Source organism: Ranitomeya imitator, chromosome 4, assembly GCF_032444005.1.
Source record: "Ranitomeya imitator isolate aRanImi1 chromosome 4, aRanImi1.pri, whole genome shotgun sequence".
Taxonomy (NCBI): Eukaryota; Metazoa; Chordata; class Amphibia; order Anura; family Dendrobatidae; genus Ranitomeya; species Ranitomeya imitator.
Genome location: NC_091285.1, coordinates 412,835,174 through 412,857,176, shown reverse-complemented (window position 1 = coordinate 412,857,176; position 22,003 = coordinate 412,835,174). Strand labels below are relative to the sequence as shown.

The 22,003-nt window shown below is 39.7% G+C and overlaps 1 protein-coding gene across 2 annotated transcripts in view; it reads right to left on the bottom strand.

The window, feature by feature from the left end:
- The window catches only part of FLNC (filamin C), a 79,003-nt gene that overhangs the window by 32,146 nt on the left and 24,854 nt on the right, over positions 1 to 22,003 (bottom strand). For both annotated transcript variants that reach the window (XM_069765424.1, XM_069765425.1), the window contains exons 2-21: positions 17,806 to 18,054; positions 15,662 to 15,759; positions 13,863 to 14,013; positions 12,118 to 12,236; positions 11,691 to 11,768; positions 11,398 to 11,560; positions 11,096 to 11,296; positions 8,723 to 8,860; positions 7,994 to 8,120; positions 7,153 to 7,289; positions 6,867 to 7,060; positions 6,042 to 6,155; positions 5,779 to 5,922; positions 5,370 to 5,493; positions 5,069 to 5,229; positions 4,827 to 4,917; positions 4,373 to 4,542; positions 3,509 to 3,626; positions 3,100 to 3,362; positions 894 to 1,491 (exon numbers count right to left, since the gene is read on the bottom strand). In XM_069765424.1, the coding sequence (XP_069621525.1) occupies positions 894 to 1,491; positions 3,100 to 3,362; positions 3,509 to 3,626; positions 4,373 to 4,542; positions 4,827 to 4,917; positions 5,069 to 5,229; positions 5,370 to 5,493; positions 5,779 to 5,922; positions 6,042 to 6,155; positions 6,867 to 7,060; positions 7,153 to 7,289; positions 7,994 to 8,120; positions 8,723 to 8,860; positions 11,096 to 11,296; positions 11,398 to 11,560; positions 11,691 to 11,768; positions 12,118 to 12,236; positions 13,863 to 14,013; positions 15,662 to 15,759; positions 17,806 to 18,054 (3,438 nt within the window). The remainder of the gene's footprint in view (positions 1 to 893; positions 1,492 to 3,099; positions 3,363 to 3,508; positions 3,627 to 4,372; positions 4,543 to 4,826; positions 4,918 to 5,068; positions 5,230 to 5,369; positions 5,494 to 5,778; positions 5,923 to 6,041; positions 6,156 to 6,866; positions 7,061 to 7,152; positions 7,290 to 7,993; positions 8,121 to 8,722; positions 8,861 to 11,095; positions 11,297 to 11,397; positions 11,561 to 11,690; positions 11,769 to 12,117; positions 12,237 to 13,862; positions 14,014 to 15,661; positions 15,760 to 17,805; positions 18,055 to 22,003) is intronic.

Here is a 22,003-nt window from a genome sequence, read left to right as displayed (position 1 = left end):
ATCATCTGCACAGGTGATGATTCCAACCCCTGTGCAATACTAAGGAAATCCTGAAAACCTGCACTGTTGGCGGCCCTCGAGGCCTGGAGTTGGGGACCACTGTTCTAAGCTCTATGTAGCAACAGGAAGTCAATTTTCTTTGTATGAGTCATAAGTCACTGCAAAAGTCCCTGGCAGGGGGAGGAGGAGCGGAGCAACTGGGGCAGGAGTTGAAGAGGGGAATGATAAATGCAGGGACAAGAGACTTCCTGTTTCTACATAGAGCACAGAAAAGAGGATAATTAACTGGGTCCTGGTGACAGGTCTTTTTTAAGCCTGAAATATAATTTGAGCTGCATTTGCATTTGTAACCTTTGAGATAAAATCTTTCACTATCCCTTGCTACTTTAGTGTGTGCACAGATTTGTATCCTGCATTGTGCCCTCTTTAGAACAGGCGTTGCATAGTTATCTACTGTAGAAACCGCTGTCATTACTGTCATTCCACATTATGGAAGCTCTGTTAAGCCAATAGGGATCTGTGTGACAACGAGCTCACTGACTGTTTCCAATGACTACTAGCAGAGCTCTGAATTTAGGTCTGGGCTATACATAGCAGGTAACTCATAATAAAATGTGAAGCACGTTATCGCATCAGTTGCATCCACTGTTATACTGTATATATATTTGTATTGGCTTCTATAACTAGACATACCCTATAAGTACTCTCTCCAGAGTGATTGCATGTGTGAATATTGTAACTTTCTCCAACCAGCACTACCTGATGCTATAAATATGTATATCAGAGATACAAGCTGAATCTGTCCACTATATAATAAGCTGCAGTCGTACTAAAGCTATTTTACAGTATTAGACTTATAAAGTGTATTATATTGGATGATACAGCATCCTTACCTCTGGGCTCTACCCCTGGGCCATAAACCTTTACTCCAGTGGTATCCAAAGCTGGTTCCACATTGACCTGGACTGGAAACTTTGGCACTGCATGTCCTCCATATTTGATTGTGATGGTGTAAGCCCCAGGGCATGATGGGATGTATGTAATACTGTAGGTGCCATCACTGTTATTTTGAATGAGAACCTCAGCTTTAGCCCCTGAATCTGACAGGATCTCAATGGTGAGCTCAGCATCACCAGCTTTGGAGCAGTCCACTGTAAAGGTGGCCACCTCGCCAGCCTTTCCCCTTTCTAAGCCAGGTCCACTTGCAGTCACTTTGCTGGGATCAAACACAGGCCTAATGTCAGCCTTGAATGGTGAACCAGGGATGTGGGCATCTGCAAACAGGATATTGATAGCATACTCTCCTGGCTCTGTTGGGAGGTAGGAAACAGAGCAAGAGCCGTCTCCATTATCCTGGCATTCAATCTTGGCTTCACATGGTCCTTCTACTGTCAGGCCAAGGCCTCCTGTACCAGCTCCTTTGGTGTCAATGGCAAATGGTGCCGGCTTACCCACAAACCCTCCTTTCAGCCCTGGTCCATAGGCACGAACCTAAGTGAAAAGGTAAAATCAAGTATGAGGTTATGTAAATGCTTAAAGGAGTATTCTTTTTGTAGGATAGGTCATCATTATCAGATCTGAAGATTGTATTCCACCAATTAGATGATTGAAGGGACTGCACCACCCTTAAACTGGCACTACTATCTACATTGTGAAGTGGCCAGAAATGATCCTGCATCTCTTTCCTATTCAAATGAATGGGAGAGGGCAGCACTACCATTCAAGGCCAGAAACCCCCTATAATAAAATATCCAGATTGAGCTGCCTTGGTTTCATTACAGACTTTCAGTGTCCCGTCTCACTGATTGTACTATTATGTTCTCTATTTCCTTAAGTTGCCGTAAATTTAGTAATTTCCTTTAACCCTTAAAGACCTGATGTTTTACACATGCTTGAAAGGAATTATAGGATCCGGGAACAAACTAAATAAATTGTGAAATAACTACAGTATGTCTGTCCAAATCCAAAGCCACATTTCTCTGCGAGCGGCAGTAATGAAACAGGCACATCTGGATAGAAATGGTGACCGTGAAAAGATGTGTGACTGCTACAGCAAGCTTTATGTTTAGTATTGAAGATTCCCTACCAAACAATCATAGTGAGGTCCGTACAATACGGATTTCCCAGATGTCAGCAGTCAGCCATTTTTACAATAGTCTGTTTTAGGAATATTGTAATTACTTTGTATTACATAATTATCTTTTAATCCAGTGACCATACAGCACAAACACCCTCCAGTCTCATTGTATTAGCGTCAAGGGACAGGTCCTTTACTCTGCATTTTTCTTAAGATGATCAGCCATGATAAGCTGCCAGAAGTAATAATGTATGTGAAATGCAGTAAATGTGATACGTTTTGGGGTATTCATTCTCCATCCCTGAATCTGATGTTTCCCCTGGGGCTGTTTCCATATCTTAACCAGGGGTTTATTTAAACATAGATATGGTCCCCCTCCTTTTTGGCTGCTCCGGCCTGACACTCACCCTGCATGTTGCACACACAAGAATGAGAAACATATGGCTGAAAACAGGCACGTGCCAGAAATGAAAAAGAGCAAGAGAGAAGAATTACAAAAACCCCAACAAATTAATGTAGATAGAGCAGTGATAGGAGAAATATTGTGGAGTCAGAGAATAAGTAATGTATAGAAAAATTAAAACTCAGATATAGAAAATAGCAAAGATTTCCATCTCCAAGATCGTATCCCAATATTTAGTAGGTGTAATAATAATTACAATAATGTTAGTAAATACCTCCAATTACAAATGTAGTATAGCTCTTCTGATTATCTATGGCGCTTACCCCATGTGAAGAGGATTGCAGTAGCTTAGGTGTCCATGGTTACGGACGCTTATATAGTGGCAGTTAGTTGCTAGTGGTTGTTACTATGGATACCTAAACTACTGCAATGTTCTGCACATGAGGTTAGCAACATAGCAAATCAGAAGAACTATACTACATTTCTAATTGAAGGTATTTGCTAATATTATTATTATTATTATTAGTATTACATCTACTACATGTTGGAATAGGATCTTGAAGATGGAAATACCCCCTTAAAGCGAAAATATAACAATTTAAAAGCACAACTGAATTACCTTAGAAGGATCCGGGGGCATTACTGCCTCCACTGAGAATGGGCTTCCTGGCACAGGATGGCCATCATAGCTAATGTCCACTTTGTATGGTCCTTCCTCAGGAGGCATATACTTTACAGTGTGGATTTCACTGGTGACTCCAGTCTCCACTTTGCAGGGAATTGGTCGACGTGATGGAGATGTTATCTTCACATCTACCTTGCCCTGACCGCCGGCTCCACTTGTGTTAATAGAGAATTCCTGATCCTTTCCCACATCCACCTCTGTATGATTGAAAGCAAAGCATCATATTAAATGCAAAGAAAATGCTGGACAAGAGCATAAACGGGGAAGTACACGGGATATAGACATCCATATAAGATGTGAACAGTAAGCTAAGGAAAGTCCTTCTTGTTAAATTGCCACTTACTGTTGTTAAGTCCTTGCACTTTAACCTTGCCAAGATCAAGAGGGGGAGCCACGTTGACAATAAAAGGACTCTTTGGGATAGGATCCCCTCCGTAGGTTACTGAGATGCTTATGTTTCCCTGTTAAAGCAAAAGCACATGCGAGTGCTGTCAGATATAGATATCTTTCCATGTGCTACCAGCTATATCAAGAAAGAAAGCAATGACCGTCAACAAACCCATGTACTATGAAAATGGAGAAAAACTTTAGTCAGCTCACTTAGTCTGTGAATGGTAGTTTCACTCTCCCAGCGAACACATACAGTAAATCTAAAGTATTAGCCTTCACTCGATACTCTGAATAAAATCTTGCAAGTTTTATTAATATCCAGTGTGAAAGATCCAGTTTTCTGTAGCTCCTCACAAGCAGCTTGTAGATAATTTGCGTGGGTTTCCTCCGGGTACTCTGGTTTCCTCCCACATTCCAAAGACATACTGATAGGGAATTTAGATTGTGAACCCCATCGGGGACAGTGATGATAATGAGTGCAAAATGTAAAGCGCTGCGGAATATGTTAGCGCTATATAAAAAATAAAAATAAAGATTATTATAATAACAATATGGACATCAAGTAGCTTTCCACAAACGCATTTCTGACCTGAGGAACACAAAAGTCAGAAACCCGTGGCCTGGAAAGTTATCTATTTGTGACCCATATTGTTAGAATCTACTTCCTGCTTATATGGAGCATCTGAAAACTGATTTTTTTATATATATTGTATGTTAATAAAACTTGCAAGACTTTAATCAGATCATTGAGTGCTGGGCTGCTGGCTAATACTAAAACCTTCTAGGGTCACAAGATTAATCAAAACCTAGCTCATACCTGCTGCACAGCTGTATACTTCACAGTGTATGAGTAGTCATGGTTGTCAATGATTTCAAAGTCTTGAACAACCTCGGCCTTTATGGTTCCAGTAAACTGAACATCCAGCTTTGCCTTTCCAGCACCCTTGGTGTACACTGTGAAATGAGTGGGCTTACCAACTTCTACTCCTGTATGGAAAAAAAGATGTGTTATGTGGCACCTTACTTTTTCAATCTACTACCATATGTTACTAGAAAAAAAATAAACTGTGATAAAAAGGGAATTATATATATATGAACACAAATGTGCCGCACATATGCACAGTTAATGCGTAGCAAATAAAATTTTCAGGCTAAAAAATGTGCAGTGTAGGATTACTAATAACAATATCTAGTCAATGTATTTATCCCAACACTTCACTACACCATTTTTATAGCTCACCCTCCTAATAATATGTAATGATATACATTACCTGTGCGGTTGAGGCCTGGTCCTTCAGCTTTCACTTTGGTAGCATCATGGGATGGGTCTACCTTGACTCGGAATGGGCTAATTGGTATTTCCTGTAAGACACATTATGTTTAATGATGAGAAAGCCTATAATATTGTCACCTCTTGTTATCAGGTCTTGAAGTAGGTAAAGAGTTGTATATACTAATTTCTAGAAGTCATATCTTATTATTACATAGTAGTGTAGCACTGGTTTGCTCTTACCTGGTCAGCGAATAAGACCATGATGGTGTATCTCCCAGCTCCTGGTGGAGTGTATTTCACAGTGAATGTATCATTATCGTTTTTAATTATGTCAAAATCAATATCCGCTTCCGCTGGTCCCACCACACCAGGGGCACATTTAATACCAATGCTGACATCCCCTGTAGATAAATTAAGTAATCATAATTATATGCTTGAGTAAAAGATGTAAAATAAAGAAATCTTTTAGATTCAGTTTTCCAACAAACTGTCAAAGATTTGGTGTTATTATAGCTTTTAATTGCGATTAGAATCCACACACCTTGTCCAGCCTCACTGCAGTCCACAGTGAAATATGTTGGCTCATTGGCTTTTAGGCCTGTCTTTTCAACACCAGGTCCATAAACTTTAACCTTGCTGGGGTGACTACCTTCACCCACTGATACCTGATAAAATATAGGAGGAAAGGACAATAGAAAATATGAATTAAATCAAAATATTTTAAAAACTGTTCACCAATAATAAGGTATGAACAAATGCAGAACGCAATCCAACCAGTGGTGGACACAGACTGAAGAGGGTCCCTGTGCAAGAACAGTACAATGTCCCCTTTACGGGTCTGTAACAGCCGCTTTGCAGGTGGATATGGGCCCCTTTATTTCTTGGCCCCCTTTGCAGCTGCACAGGTTGCACCATTGGTGTGTCCAACCCTGCATTCAACAAAGCCTTACCCGGTATGGGCTGTTGGGGATATTAACACCTCCCCATGAGATAATGATGGTGTGTTTGATTGGTTTGATTGGTACATAAACACACACATATGTGTTGTCTCCATTGTCTTTGATTTTGATGTCAATGGGTGTTCCCTCTGCATCCTGAATGAGAAGATAAAATGTTGAATATATTATTTAATCCTTAGTATATCCATATATTTATGAGATGTATGATCTCCTGTCTACAACAGGGCTTCTTCTGTTAAAAAAAAATAAGCTACCTGTGCATAGATCTTCAGGTCAGCTGTTCCAGCAGCACGGGCATCAATGGTGAATTCAGCAGGGTGTTCTACTATGCAACCTGTGGGCTCAAGACCAGGACCATATGCTTTCACCTGGAAGTTAAAAAAATAAATAAAACAATGTAAACTTGCAAAAATATTTATTGCACTAATGATGAAAAACCTTGGGTACCCCTTCTGCAACAATTATTTGTTCCCATTAACTGGCCTATTCATGTTTTACTAGACTCATCTCAGAGAAAAACCCAATGTATACTTTCAGTAATCCATTTCTGGATTATCTCTTTCTCCTCGTCAGGATGCCCCATGGGTCCCTGGTCAGCTCCTATCTCGTGAGATGAAGATATATTCTTTCTCTTTGATGCTAGTAATAGTTTTCGAGTCATATAATATATTATGTTTGGAAAGGAATGAGGGATTAAGAGAAGAGCCTACAAAGGTCAGAACCCAGTTAGACGAATGCGGCCCCTTCACCCACTCCCCCCAACTTATAGAAAGAACAGCTGGTGTGAGTGACATGGATGTCTTTGAAATAGGAGAGTGAAAGAGAGAGAGTAGTGAAAAGAGAATTGTGAAGGTGAATGTGCATCTTAAGATAAAATAGACTCAACTGTTCCGTTAGAAAATGGTAAACATCATATTCCAAAAATCACTCTGCCACTTAATGGAAAGATTAATTCTAATGATACCACCACTGAAGCTAATTAAAGGGGTATTCAGTCTACACAATATATGTAATGAATACATCTACCCATGAGGTGCATACTAAATTTTACACAGACTACATTATCACATGGTTATTACCCGCTCTGGAAAGGCTTTATTGTTGGCTGGTAGAATGTGAGCAATGAAGGGGCTATCCTTGATATCTTCATCATCACAGATCACATGCACGGCATACTCTCCAGGCTCAGTTGGCCAATAACGAACATCACATGATCCATCTCCCTTGTCATCGCATTCAATTTTTGCCTGTGAAGGCCCCTCAATTGAAAAGCCTAGAGGCACAAAGTAAGTTTTACAGTCAGGAACATTGTGCAATGAGACATTTCATTATTCTTTTTATCATATTGACCCCATAAACACTTACCAAGTGTTCCAACTTCTGTGCCTATAGCTTCTACTACAAAATCTGCTGATTTGCCCACGACGCCAGTTTCCAGGCCAGGACCCCATGCTCGCACTTTCTGTGTTCCTACTTCAGGGCTTACATGGACTTCAAATGGACTGTGTACAACATAGGAGGTAACATAAGAATGGAGACTGGAACAGTGTAACACTAGCAGACAGCATGTATGTTCCACAGAGAAAATGAACTCAATGACACTTGGTAAGAAAGGGTCCGAATCATACATTAGCCCCAACCTGTAGCTCGAGAGCCACATGTAGCTTGCAGGCCCATGATATGTGCCTCGTGGCTGTCTGCTAGTCTGTTGCATTAGCACCAGGTGTAGCAAACTGCTATTAAGGGTAGATCTCTATATGGTGACTTTTGAGTGTAGCCCTGCACAGAAGAGCAGTCCTGAATGGTGGTAACATAGGAAACCCTACAGATTGGCATATTGCCTTGGTGTGATTTTTTTGGCTGTCAATATACCGGTAATAGGGGGCACTGGGTGTCACTACTGTGAGTGGGTCAGGAGCTTAATGTGGCTCCCGGGCCCCCCTCAGAGCTGCTTTGTGGCTCTCAAGGTCAGAAAGTTTGGGGATCTCTGCATTAGTCCAAAGTGCAAAAAAGAGAAATTAATGCAGTACTATGGTGGAGAAAAGCATAAATATCATTACTTGTAACATTATTGTAAAATCTCAAATAGTAGTTTGCAATATAAAGAACATAACTGCATGTGAATCCTATTCATATGGAAGATAGAACATGGAATTTTATAGTATTTTTTATTGATTGATAAAATCGGGAAAGCCTTTCACCTCACCTTCTAGGAATGGCATATCCACCCCATGTGATGGTCACAGTGTACTTTCCAGGCACGACTGGGTAATAGTCACACTCGAACACACCATCCCCGATGTCACGGACTTTTACTGGCTCCTCTGTGCCCTCTGTAAAATAGGAAAATATATTTAGTGACGTAAAAGGAACCTGACAGCAGGATTTACCCAAAGGAGGTGTTATAAAAACCCTTTATCACCCTACAAATACTATTTTAATAATCCCTGGGTAATTCTTAAAAGTTACCTGTGTGTGTTTAAAAATGATGTCAAAACCTCCCTGCCTGTTAATAGCGGGCTAGTCCTGGACTGATGTCAATCGTTGCTGCTGCGCACCAGTATCACGCCAACAGCGGTGTTGCTGACATCCCAGTGTGCAGGGATCGTAGGGATCAGAAGAGATACTTACTCTCCTCCTCCCTGTACCCCCTGCTCCCGCTGGGATGTGAACCACACCGCTGTTGGCATCATACTGGTGCGCTGTAGCAATGATTGACAGAGGTCTCTGCTACCTGAAAGCAGAAAGGATATTACATCATTTTTAAACATACACATATAACGATTAGGGATCATTAAAATTGCTATTAGGAGGCCGATAAAAAGTTCATAACACATCTCATGCTAAATCCTTCTGTATTCTGTATTCCTTCAGTCTTTATAACGAACATAGGAATGATACTTGGCTAGTGTATGATCTCAGTGTCTCTACTTACTGGGTCCTTTCACTGATACTTTCAGTTCTCCGCTTCCAGCTCCTTTGGTGAATACTTTGAAATCAGCAATTTCTTTGACACGAACGCCTTTTGGCTGAAGTCCACGACCTGAAGCTCTGCAGGCACTAGGGTTACATGCTGCAAGAAAAATGAAAATGCGTTCTATCCATGGAATTAGAGCACACACCAAGGCACAACTACTCAGGTGCCATGTTACTGTCATTTACACTGCAAAAATGTAACCAAACATTTTTGTTTTTGGAGGGGGAATTAGTTTAACTGAACTCCGAAGCCCAGCAAATGCCGACGTGTTACATAACATGGGCTCATTCCTGGGTATTGTGTATTTGCATAACATGAAAAAGCAAAGCCACGTGCAAATTCAAACAATACACAGAATATTGTATTGATCATTTGAAGACTGTGACCTCTGATGTTGCACTTGATTACCATGAAAATCTTTTTTTGCTATGACAGGAGGGAAAACTAATCTTTGACAGGACAATCCACTAAAATACTAGTTTCTATATCATATCCAGTAAGAGGTATGCTATAACAGCACATAATACATAGATAAACTATACCTACTGTAACTTTGGATTTCTGAAGAAAAGCAACCATTACCAGCAAAGACAATTACATTCCTGCCAATATCTGTTGTCACCCGCTTCAGTAAGTTCAGATCAAAGGTGCCATGATGGCCATTGTCTTAATGGTCAATCAAGAAGGAGTACATTGCTCCCGAGCAAGTCAGGAGGCTGTGGAGTGTTAGGCTTCTGAAGAATACTGAGAATAACCCAGTAATTATATTTCTCTCACTACAGTAACATAATCTCATTCATTATATGTGGCAAGGAGCTGTTCTGTACCTCAAACATGCAACAGTTTATCCAAAATGCCCTATCAATGTCAGTTTGTGGCATTTTTCCTATTGAATCCAGTTTGTCTACCAAGCAATAGATGGGCACTTCTGTGGGCAGGTCATGCGTACAGCATGCAGAGACACTACATCTAATGTAAAGCTCACAAAACGACCTCCATGCACAGGCTAGACTACTCTGTCTGGGCAAGCCATGCTAAGGCTCTAGCCCGTTCACTCTTGCCAGGCCATACTAACTTGACTTGCGTGGTTTAGGTTTGGGTGGAGGTGGGGGAGCCACTTTCTTAGGTTTTTCAGTAGGAGGGTTGGCAATAGCCTGAGGGGTGACCTGAAGGGGAGGGGTGCTGGGAGCCGGGGGCAAGACCGCAGCTATTGGAAAAGCAAAGAAACATAGGGGAGAGAAAGTCATATGAAGCAAAGGCGGCAATATGCAGCACAATTACTCATACAAAATAGTGACCAGTTATACAGGCAAACAATGACACATACATAGTCAAAGGCAGACAAGGACATCCATGCAATGATCCATGCAAACTATTGGGTAGAGCAGTGGTCTCCAACTCCAGGCCTCGAGGGCCGCCATCAGTGCAGGTTTTCAGGATTTCCTTAGTATTGCACAGGGGTTGGAATCATCACCTGTGCAGATGATCACATTACCACCGATGCAATACTAAAGAAATCCTGAAAACCTGCACTGTTGACGGCCCTCGAGGCCTGGAGTTGGGGATCCCTGGGGTAGAGTATGTATGCGTTTTCCTGCAATAATTTTTTTAATTTGAGTGTCAATTTCACTTTTCCTAAAATATCATTGAAAGGAACTTGCCAGTATGGATATGTACTCTAATTAATATGAAGGAGAAGTAGACGCTGATTAGACTGATATTTGTAGGATTTCATTTGTAGGAAAGGGTTTTTTTCATTGAAATATTTGCTTATTCCTGGCTTTGTAGAAAATAGGATGTTCCTAATCTGTGACTGACAGCTATCTCTTTATAAGTGTGTATTGCTGTCAATCAATGATTAGGACCACCCCTTTGACTGCTAAGCCCAGTGTGAGAAAGGAATTCAATGGATAATTCTCCAGCAGTACCAGAAAGTGTTGGACAGCAAAAGTAACACATTTGGAAATAAGTTGTCTCCATGAGTTTTTCAGGATGGCAAACAATTGTCAAATACAACTATTAGCAGTTCTAAATAATGTAAAATATATATAGTGTTATGGCCGAAATCATGTAATATGGAACTCATATGCATGATATTTATGTGTATAGTCAGCAGATATGTCATGAATGGTTGAAAAGAAAGGAAATAGTTAATCTGCTACTGAGTGATTGAAAATGTCTACTACTAGCAACAAAAGATCAATAGATACGACAAGGTGGTGTATGACATAATAACAATAATTAGGAACATGAAGAATGATGACACTGCACGGGACCTGGAAGCTTGTTCCCAATGATTGTGCTCAGATTTCACAGATTATATAAACTCACCTTCTGCAATGTTAACGACATATGGACATTTGGGGATCTGAGCTCCAGCGAAGGTAATGTAGACCTTGTGAGGTCCCTCCATATTAGGTCTGTATGTGCAGCGATAGATATTATCTCCTTTGTCCTCCAGAATAACTTCTACTGTGTCCTGACAGTTCTGGGGATCAACTATGACTACTCCAACATCACCAGATCCAGCACCTACAAATACGAGACATTCCTGTATTATACACGGTACATCTATTGATATTATTGGATTATGGTCCATTAAAGTTATCACCTAAAACAAAGCTGACATTTACCTGCTGTGTAGATATCAAAATATGTAGGCTTGTTGGCAACATTTCCCACAGGTTCCAGACCAGGTCCTCTTGCTGTCACCTTGTTAGCGTCTCCAAGAGCCATGGCAACATTGACATTAAACGGGCTCTTGTTAATGTTCTGGCCAGCAAATAACACTGTCACCTATTGTTCACAAGAGGAAATCAAGGTAAATGGTCACATATGTACAAATAGTTATGAAGGGATGATTGCGTAAAGTATTCACTATATTACTTTAACGTAAACCTCTTGGTGAAAGACGCGTGTGCCTTACCTTGTGGAGGCCTGCCACCTTTGGCACATAGCTGACTGAGTATGTCCTTTTCTTGTCATTATTGGGGATAACTTTGGCCTGTGAAATAACACACAGATTCACAGATTAAGAGATCTAGATACAGCAAAGGAAAATTACAAATTATTATTATTAGGAGTTGTCTGTGATAGAAAGTTGGCTACTACCTGTCTCTAGGTTTTATGAAGATTTTATGCCCATAGTAAAAAAAGAATAAAAGTCCTGGATAAACCCTTTGATATACATTGTCTATGTCATTATTGTTAGTATTCTTATTATTATCTAGAGTTATTCTGCGGCATGCAGATGGGGTTGACATTATCTTTTGCTCATAAAGTAGTTATTATTAGTCGTAATCCTCCGCTGATGTTTAACAAGAGGTAAACCAACTACAATAGCTAGTCTTCACCTCCTCAGTGTGTCCCTCAGGATCTTCTACAAAGACCAGCACTTCTCCAAGGCCAGCTTCGATAGTCTCCACTGTGAAAAAGGCAGGCTTCAAAACCATGTTTCCCTGGGGTTCAATACCTGAAAAACATGTAGCACCAAATGTAACATGTAGTAGCGGATGAAAAACATAATGTCAAGTTTTCAATAATTATATTATACACAGTCAGTCGCCTACAGTACACATGGCAGAACAAGGACATCATTAATGGGACCTTAGGAGGGCTTCCATAAGATGCCATATTCTCTAGCAGGAGAGGAAAATATCTTTGTAATATGGTAGAAGTTGAAGGATTCCATTTTTTTTACTCTCACAGATTGTCCCAAGCTAACAGGCACCCAGGGCACATATATTTCAGTCATGTCTATATTTTAGATCCATGTCATCCTCCATGATGTTTCAATGAAACTGCTTCTTTGACTGACAATAACATCAAACAAAATGAAGATGTTGGTAGGTCACTACTTGTGAATACAAAAATTCTGGTGTAGAGCAATGAGCAATGCTTTACTATAGCTTGTAAAGGGTTTTTTCGCTCTTCTTTAAAAGTTAAGCCATACTTATAAATTTAAAAGAATCATACTAACCACTGAATTTCCATCCCCTAAACCAGTGCTGCTGCACCGACAATCTGCACTAGACTACAAGGGCTGACATTTGACCGCAAGAATCCTGACCCTGTAGACACCCAGTGGCCTCAGTGGTCAGGTCATTGGGGTCACATGTACCTTAGCAGTAACTGACTCTGACCATATCTTTTACATTGAACCATCTAATGAGCTTGAGCAAAGGTCATTGTAAAGGGAGGGAGAGCTTTGACATGACCAACTGTAAATGGCGGATCCTGTGTCATCAGCTCTGTATTACCTGTCATTGTAATCCTGGTTGTGATGATAATGATGAGTTTAAAATATTCCCAGCAATCAGTGTGAAAAATTGCAAGATTTCTATTTTTTTCTTTTTAATACAGATTGTGATTTGAGAAAGAAAGGTAAAACATGAATACAAAAGCCTGATTAAAAAAATAGGTTATTTTTATTACACATTCACTTTAAAGAAGAATGGTAAACCCCTTTAAAACATATTTTTTTAGTGAAATAACGGAAAAAAAAACACTTTCTTGTTGACTTCTGGCTTTGTTTCCTACAATGTTGTTTGTTTTATTGATCAATAATGATACAACTAATAACCAGGATTACCCAATTCTTACATGCAGAAGTACACGGCTTTATGACCAGCTTTAGCTTCTGTTTGTATCTCACTATATTTCATGGACATTGCAGAAGCATGAAGATGCTAGAACTCAATAAGGCCCTACTAGAGCTTGTGTGTTAGTCTTGCCTTTCTCCTAATTGTCCACATTTGGGAGTTTTCGTAGCAGGCAGTTTAGCTGCTACAGATCAACATATTGTAAAAATCGTGATGTTGCCAAGTAGAGATGGAGCAGAGCGGATTGAGAGCATGAGATCACCCAAACATTGTATTACACTAAGAGAGTTAGAAGAAAAGGAACTGCGGGGGCTGCCTGATCCCCCACTTTAACCCTTTCCTCTAACACAAGGGATCCATTTCCAAAAGTGACCTAAAAATAAACTTCTAAAATGAATAATTAAGGAAACCCTTTTAATGTGTTCCATATTCTTTGAAAGTAATATGTTATTTATTATGGAATTCAGAGATGTTTTAATATCACACACTTCCCATACCTGGCCCATAAGCAATGGCTTTCTTGGGATGCAGCTGTTTAGATCTAAGAGGTGCCCCAGGCTTTAGCTTTGCCTTGGGGAATTGGGACAGGTAGGTCATGACTGAGTGTTCATCTACGTTGGGATCCACAATCTCTTCAGGGGCGATAACCTACAATACAGAGAGAGTATCAACATTTTGTAAAATACTATATACTGTCTATGGAATTCAAACTAGTTGTTGTAGACATTAAGCTGTGTATGCTTTATAGGGACGTATGTATGTATGCTTCATGGAGACCATTCATTATGCAGCATGCCAATTTTCTGACATAAAATTTCTTGAAATATTGCAAAATTTTGTAACTTTTGTCATTTTACAAGTTGTGAGTGGAGTTCAGTTGCAAAATAGGTTAATGCCACAAAAATAGCATAAATTACAATAGAACTGTACACTAGCCCCTGACCAGCATGCATTTCTTGTGGTGACACACAGCAACTGAAGTATTTGCCAAATTCAGTTCAAGCTTAATTAAATTGGTGCATATTCCTCTAGTGTACTCTTCATCAAGTCTGGTGTTCAAAAGGGCAGTAAACTCGTATCAAAGCTTAACCCAATGCTGCAACTAGGTTCTTGTAAGCCAACTTGGCCAGACACACCGAAACTGGATAAAGCCCTGACAGTAGACATACAGGCCGTTTGTTTAGACTACTTTTGTCATGACTGGGACTATGAGAGGAGAAGAGACTCACAGCCTCCTGGTATTTGTAGGAATCAGGCATATTGGAAAATGATCCAATCAAAGGTTTACTTCTCACTTGTCCATATCAGTCCATATTCATCTATATCTAAATTTTACCATTATTCTACACCTGATTTTATAAGTTAAAATTTTGTTGACGTTATGTCTCTATCTTCTTTGTACATCTATTGTTAATTTCCCTACAGTCGTAGATTATGATTGTTCTTTTTTTTCCTTTAAGTGCCCATGCAAGAAGATGAGATCATATCCAATGACATCTTCTAATTATAGATATCTGTGCTGGACTAAAGCAACCAATTCCAAATTATTGTAATATTAGTTATAGCCAGTAACTCACATCCATTGTTTTGACCGTTCTCCTGTGATGGGGGTTAGTCACCATGTATAACATGGGCTTATAACTAATGTAGGATCTGGCAGCCTACTGGTCAGTAAAGGGTTATGTAAATGGCTCAACCTCTGTAATTGTTCCTTTTTTATAACCACAATATATACAATCTGTATAGTTGTATTCAAATTATATAAAGAAAATATATTTTATGTTTTATTTTATATTTCATGGGAATTCATTCTGAAAACATTACCGTCCTAATTTATTATTTGCATTTGTGTTTTTTTTTAATTTGTTTTTGTCCTGTCTTTTTGCAAATTTAACGTGTTTGTTTTTTGCCTCTTTTGTGTGCTTTTTTAGAATGAAAAGTTGCATTATCATTATCATTGCATTATAAGAAATAAAATGTGGCACATTGGTCTTCAGCTGCTCAAAAGAAACATCATATTTTGTATTTGACTATGGTACTGGAATTCAATTGCACAAAAATGTTGTGACTCTTCGAAAGGTCAAATTTGAATTAGGCTAAAAAATTTGTATAACTAAAGCCCTATCCATAATGCAAAACAAAAAAGGTAAAAACAAGTACAATTAATTTTAAGAGGTGTAAATTAAATAATGCTTAAGGTGCCAAATAAAAAAAAAAACTATTTTTACTCCAGAAAAAAAAGGTGAAAAAGCAATGACGAATTGACTCCTAAGGTTGTTAAAGACCTGTGTCTCACCTGTGGTACTCCAAGCCAGTCATCTGCTTGCTGCATTGCCTCCCTTGCATTCTCCACAGGCTGGTTGGGGTCCCATGCCTCCCAGTCTGGGCAGAGTCCTGTATAAAAAAGGGTGCAGTTTTACTTTTCAGGGTACAGTTACCGTTACTGTCACTATTATAATAAATATGTAGACTGATCCATAAATTAACACGTATCAGGACTTCACTACTGTACTCCAAATTTACCGTCAATGCTGACATTTATGGACAAAAATGATTTCCGGCTAAATCTGTTCTTATCACTGTAGAATATCCATGTGAGTAAATGGCTATCACCATTGGCGTGATAATTAAAAATGGGGATGCCCATCTGATTGGGACCAAACCCGAGTGAAAAACAAGTGGGAATGATACAATAGAAGAAACTCCCTAGACAACTTATAAAATTAATGGATGAACTTTGTAAACTTGATTTAGATTTGGCCTAAAATAGTGTGCTGATCAGAAGTAAAGCAAAAGCAGTCTGTAAATGTGCGTCACTTCTAATAAATTAAACACAATGTTGCTGTAAAATATAAGATAATAAATAATAAGAAATTTAAGGGAATCTGCAAATCATATAATGTGCTGGAAGGGAATGTGGAGCTGAATTGTGTCCATGTGACTTGGTTTATTCACTTTGTTAGCGATTGTATAAACTGCAGTATATTCTCTGCCTCTTGCCTTATATGAGATTGCACACTTCTGTCCTCCACCCTCCTTCTCTTTGGCAGGCGGACAGGCAGCTAAACTGGATAATGTTACAGCTGCATTTCTCCCTTGTCATGGCAGGCAGTAGCATATGGTTACACTGGATACTGTTCTGCGCCTACACAGGAATGACCATTTAACCTCACAGACCACTGCCTACCCTGACACCTTATTCACAAACTTACAGGTTTGACCCAATACAAAAGCTTGACCTAAGCTTAGGTAACAAATCTCTACACTGGTATAGAATTTATCTAAAGTATAAATATAAAATTCATTTTAAAGCAAGAGAGATATGTAGAGTATGATTGAATCAAGATGCATCAGGATGTAATTGTTTAGCAATTTGATTTTTTTGGTCTTGGCATTTAGAATACATTTTCATTTGATTTCTGCAAACAATAACTGACCATAAAAGAGTAAAGTAATACTACATTCAGGGGCATAACTATAATAGTTGCAGGGGTTGTAGACACACTCAGGCCTTGGAGCTTAGGGGGGCTTAAATGGTCCCTTTGGCACATAAAAGGAAACCAATACTGTTAAAACCCATAATAATTAGGCATACTGTTGGAGATTTGCTTTGGGACCCACACGTTTCACATTATCCACTGACTACATTTATTGTGGTAACACACTGGCAGAAGTGTTGGTGATAAGGCCATTCATCTTCTATGATGCCTATGATACAGTAGCATTAGTATGTGTATGAATACGAGAAATACTGAAAGAAAGCAGGAGCACACATCGCTGCTTGTTATTCCTCATTACAAACTATTCTGAGGGAGGAGATGTCCCAGGGATATCTAGGAATATTTCTTTCTATGACTTAATACTTGGATGCCGATCACAAGGATCATGATCGGCCGTGGGTTGGAGAGCGCTCTTTAAATTATACTTGTTAACCTGTTTATGACCGAAACCATCTAAAATATAGATGTTGCTTCGACTCCTATTAGAACTAATTTGTATTGTTAGTATTTACCCAAACTAAAGGAGTTGATCACTACTGGACAACCCAAGCTTAATCATTTCAGGACCCCAATTAAAATAAAACTGGGTATGCTCACCTTCTGCATCGGCGCCATTCCAGAGATGTCTGTCCCTGATGGTGATGTGACTTGTCGTGTCTTGTGCCAGCCTTAGACAATGAACTCATCAATAGACTATCAAGACGGATGTCTGCTCTGACAAAATAGTAACAGCTGCAGCTGACAAGCAGCTGCTCATTGTCTGCAACCTGCATTCAACACATCAAGTCACATCACCTCTGGGAACAGCAGCATTGTCATCGCTGGAACGGTGCTACTGCAGGAAGTGAGCATACATTGTTTTTATTTTAATTGGGGTTCTGAAATGATTCAGCTGGGGCTGTCCAGTAATGGACATGCCCTATAGGTACCCTTTACTTACCTGGTGCGCAGTTATCTACCAGTGCACCCAATGCCTTTCCATCCTGCCAGTCCCTATGGAAGTTAGTGATGGGTAGCTGTGGTATCTTGTTCTGAATCCATCCCAAAAGTCTTTGCTTTGGTGTTTGCTTTTTGACATCTTCTTCATCCTCATCTTCCCACATAGGCATAGAGATAGAGTAGTGCAGAATGAGTGTCCAGATAAGACCCAGGATCAGCTTGAGGTTTCCATCCACAATTGCTTTTGAATCTGCAAATGAGAATGAAAAAACATGAACTTTATTGCTCACATGGAAATCAATATATTTAAATTTCAATATTAGGAATACCATATATACCATGTGGGGATTCCCTAGCAACCAGGCAACCCCCACATGTACTTATGCTGGCTAACAGATGTAAATCATTCAGCTGCGGCAATGAAAACTAAATCTCCGAGCACTAAAAAATACTCGGAGGACCCCCGAGCGTGCTCGAGAAATCTCGAGTAACGAGTATATTCGCTCATCACTAATAGTAATCCTTAGAAATGCTATTATTTCACTATATAATGGTACTAGTATAATCATTGTGCTCGATAAAGTGCTTGGCATAAGAGGACCTATGTACACAGAACATTTTACACATGTTCTAAAATGGACCATTTTTTGCTAATATTTATAGCAACGCAAAGAGCAGAAAAAATGAAATAAACATTTGTTAAAATAAGTATTGTATTCAAATTTGTACTTAGCCTTTATTTATGTACTAAATCTTATGTACTTTCTATTTTTTTAAGCTTAGTTTTAATATTAATTTACTGGTATACTTAGGTCAGCTTATATTTTCACCTAAAGGGGTTGTCTCATGTTCACTCTTTAGAATTGCATGACTTCCCTGCCTCCTAAATTCTTGCATGCCCTTACAGATAGTTTTTACCACCTGCACTGTTGCAACGCTGGCCCAAACAGTCCTCTCTCCGATGCTGCCCTTTCAGTCTGCTTTGTCTCTGCAGCATTCAAGGAGCGCTGTGGCACTGAAAACTGGCCAGATCCAGAAATCTTGTCAGCTTAAAAGCAACATAAACTCTATAGATAAAAGCTTGTAAGTGCTCTTTGCCACATCTAAGACACTGCATCGCAGGTCCGTAACTTGGAAAATGAGCAGGGAGGATTTTATGATTTTTTGAGAGGATGTTATGCCCAGTAAAAAGAAAGCAGGAATATAACTTCTACTTTGAAGAATTGTGCCTATTCTGGTTTCCACTAGTTTTGGTACATGAGGTCGTAATGTACATACACAATAATATAATCCACTCACTCACACATATGGCACTGACTAGGTAGTTAAAAGTTTAAAGGGGTTGTCCATTACTAGGACAAGCCCTTCTCATACCCCACGCTTAGCCACAATGAGATAAAAAAGCCTACAGTGTTGGCGCCATACCCGCGATGCCGGCACTTGTTCTCCCTGGGGCTCTCATGCGGTTATTGTGACACGTGACCCCGGTGACCAGTCAGTGCTGGCGTCACTGTCTCCGCCTTCGGACAAATTGAACATGAAGAGGAAATCTGGATTCAGCTGTAGCTTCTTCTTCATGTTCAATTTCTCTGAAGGCGGAGACAGTGACGCCAACGCTGATTGGGTGCCAGGGTCACGTGTCACAACAAGAGTCCCAGGGAGAACAAGTGCCAATACCATGGGAATGGCGCTGGCACGGGAGGTGAGTATAAGCTTTTTTATTTTAGACAAGCATGATCATGGGGTATGAGAAGGAGTTGTACAAGTAGTGGACAACTTTTTTAACATAATTTTAATATGTAAATTTCTGCTATAATTTATTTTTGTTTTTTTCATATCGTGGATTATTTTAATCGGGTTTCCATTGCCTCTTTTTAGGCAGAATAGCTTTGTGTACTGTGTCATTGTGCTTATTAAAAAGGGAAATCCAATGGATCCTTTAATGTCAATTAGATTAATAAATCAGTCAAACCTTAAAGGCACATGAAAAGACAATGTTACCAACATGCAAACTGTAGAATTATAATTGATACATTATTATTATGAATTAATGCACTAAATATTTTGAATAAATATAATTCATACATAATAAAAGACATGTTGGTTTTAGCAATGGGAGGAAGCAGTCCACTTCCAACCTACAGACTTTGTCAATATAGCGTAAGCCAATCCACATATGTTACAAGTAAACAAGTGCACACTTAGGTGTATTGTTTGGATGAGTTATGTATCCTCTCCTTTCACATCTCCTCTCAATATTTCCATAAACTAAAAAGGAAAAGAGAATGGGCAGGAATATAAAGAGAGGAAAGTAAGGTGTGGGATGATATAACAGTATCTGTCAGCTGTACTAAGGCTGGAAAAGTGAGGGAAATTACAGGATGTGTTGTAAATGTACTTTCCCTTCTGTTACGCTACATCAATAGCATGCCTGGACTGACTGATTTTTATAAAAATGCTCTAGCAACACTGTATAGCTGCTGGAAAATGGCTTTGCTTTAGCTGGGCAGTAATGGCACAACTACCAGGCTTATAGAAAATTCCACATTAAAGCTAGTCCATCATATGCTCAGAACAATTTTATGATAACACTGATTTGTCTTCGAAGGTTTGAAATATTGTTTAAAATGATACAGAAATATTTATTGTGCTCTCAGATATCCAACTATGTTAAATAAGGACCACTTCAGTGACATTTTTTATTTCTCCCTTTGTTAGCAATCAGATGAGAATGTGTAATAAGTGTAGCATTATACTTAGCAGTCGCCACTTTGTAACTTGTTGGATCATAAGCTTTGTCAAAGCAAGTCTCTGAGACTCTCAACTGGAGATAAGCGAATTTGCTCAGGTTCCCTCTTATTCGGCAAGCTATAGCGCTTGACGAATACGCTGATCGGTGTCACAGCTCCATGTGTCGCGGCTGTGTGACAGTCACAACACATGCATGGAGAGCCCAACAAACAGGCTGTCCATGCATGTTTTGTGACTGACAAACATGCAGCTGCAGTGCCGATCAGCTGACACGATCCAAGAAGTCAGGTTCCCTCTGCAGCTTATTCAGCAAGCCCTATAGCTTGCCGAAAAAGAGGGAACCTGAGCCAATTCGCTCAACTCTACTCACACCCTACCTCTGTAAACTTGTTTTGAGAATCAGACTCGCATTGAGAAAATGTGAAAAGTGACCTCGGCTCCACACAGTAGACACTGTGTGATAAGGCAGCTTACAATGTGGACATATGCCACCGGAGTGTCACTGAAAACTGCAGAAGACTGCGACCGGTGAGTACTGCACTCATTATACAGACACAGCTGATTGCTTCCGAAGTGAGAATTTAAAAAAATCAGCAGAGTTGTCATTTAGAAAAGCAAACAAACAAAACTGTTGAGTTCAGATTTTTTGAGAATTGTGTGTGAATGTGTAGTAAACGTAAATTTGCACGTGTCTAACATAAGTGCCAAACAACACTCCTTTTTCAGATTGTATTTGTGCCATATGGGAAGGTGACAATAGAACACCTTAGGCATAGACAAGGAGTGATGGTGTACAACTAGATCCTTAGGGGCTTCTATTGTAATTTTGTATGTTCCCATCTACTGTATATGCAGACATGTACATTTGATGCATTCTAATATATTCAAACACCACTAGACCCATGGGGTATCTAGTGTATAGATACGTACGGTGCACAAATTTAACACATTCACTCCAAAAGGTAAAGGATTGTCTGGAGACAGCTGCCATAGTAAAAGAATGCTGTTGTGACTCCAAATCTGTGGAATTTCATGTTCTCAGCTGTTTCTTGCTGGGGAATCAAAACCAACTGTTGTAGTGGCTGGACCAAGTGGATGGCACCTGTCACTGAGCCAGTAACCCCACACCACCTGCCCTGGAGCAAAAATCCCACTCCCGTCACCCCCCATTGCTTTGCCTGCTCCTCACTTAGCAAAAAGGATAAAACAATAAATGGCTATACAACTAATAGGGCAACATATACAAGACCATGCCCTAGATCAGAGGTCTTAAACTGCATTCCTCAAGGGCCGTAAACAGGTCATGTTTTCAGGATTTCCTTGTATTGCACAGGTAACATAGTTATTAAGGTTGAAGGAAGACTATATGTCCATCTAGTTCAACCCATAGCCTAACCTAACATGCCCTAACATGTTGATCCAGAGAAAGGCAAAAAAACCATGTGGCA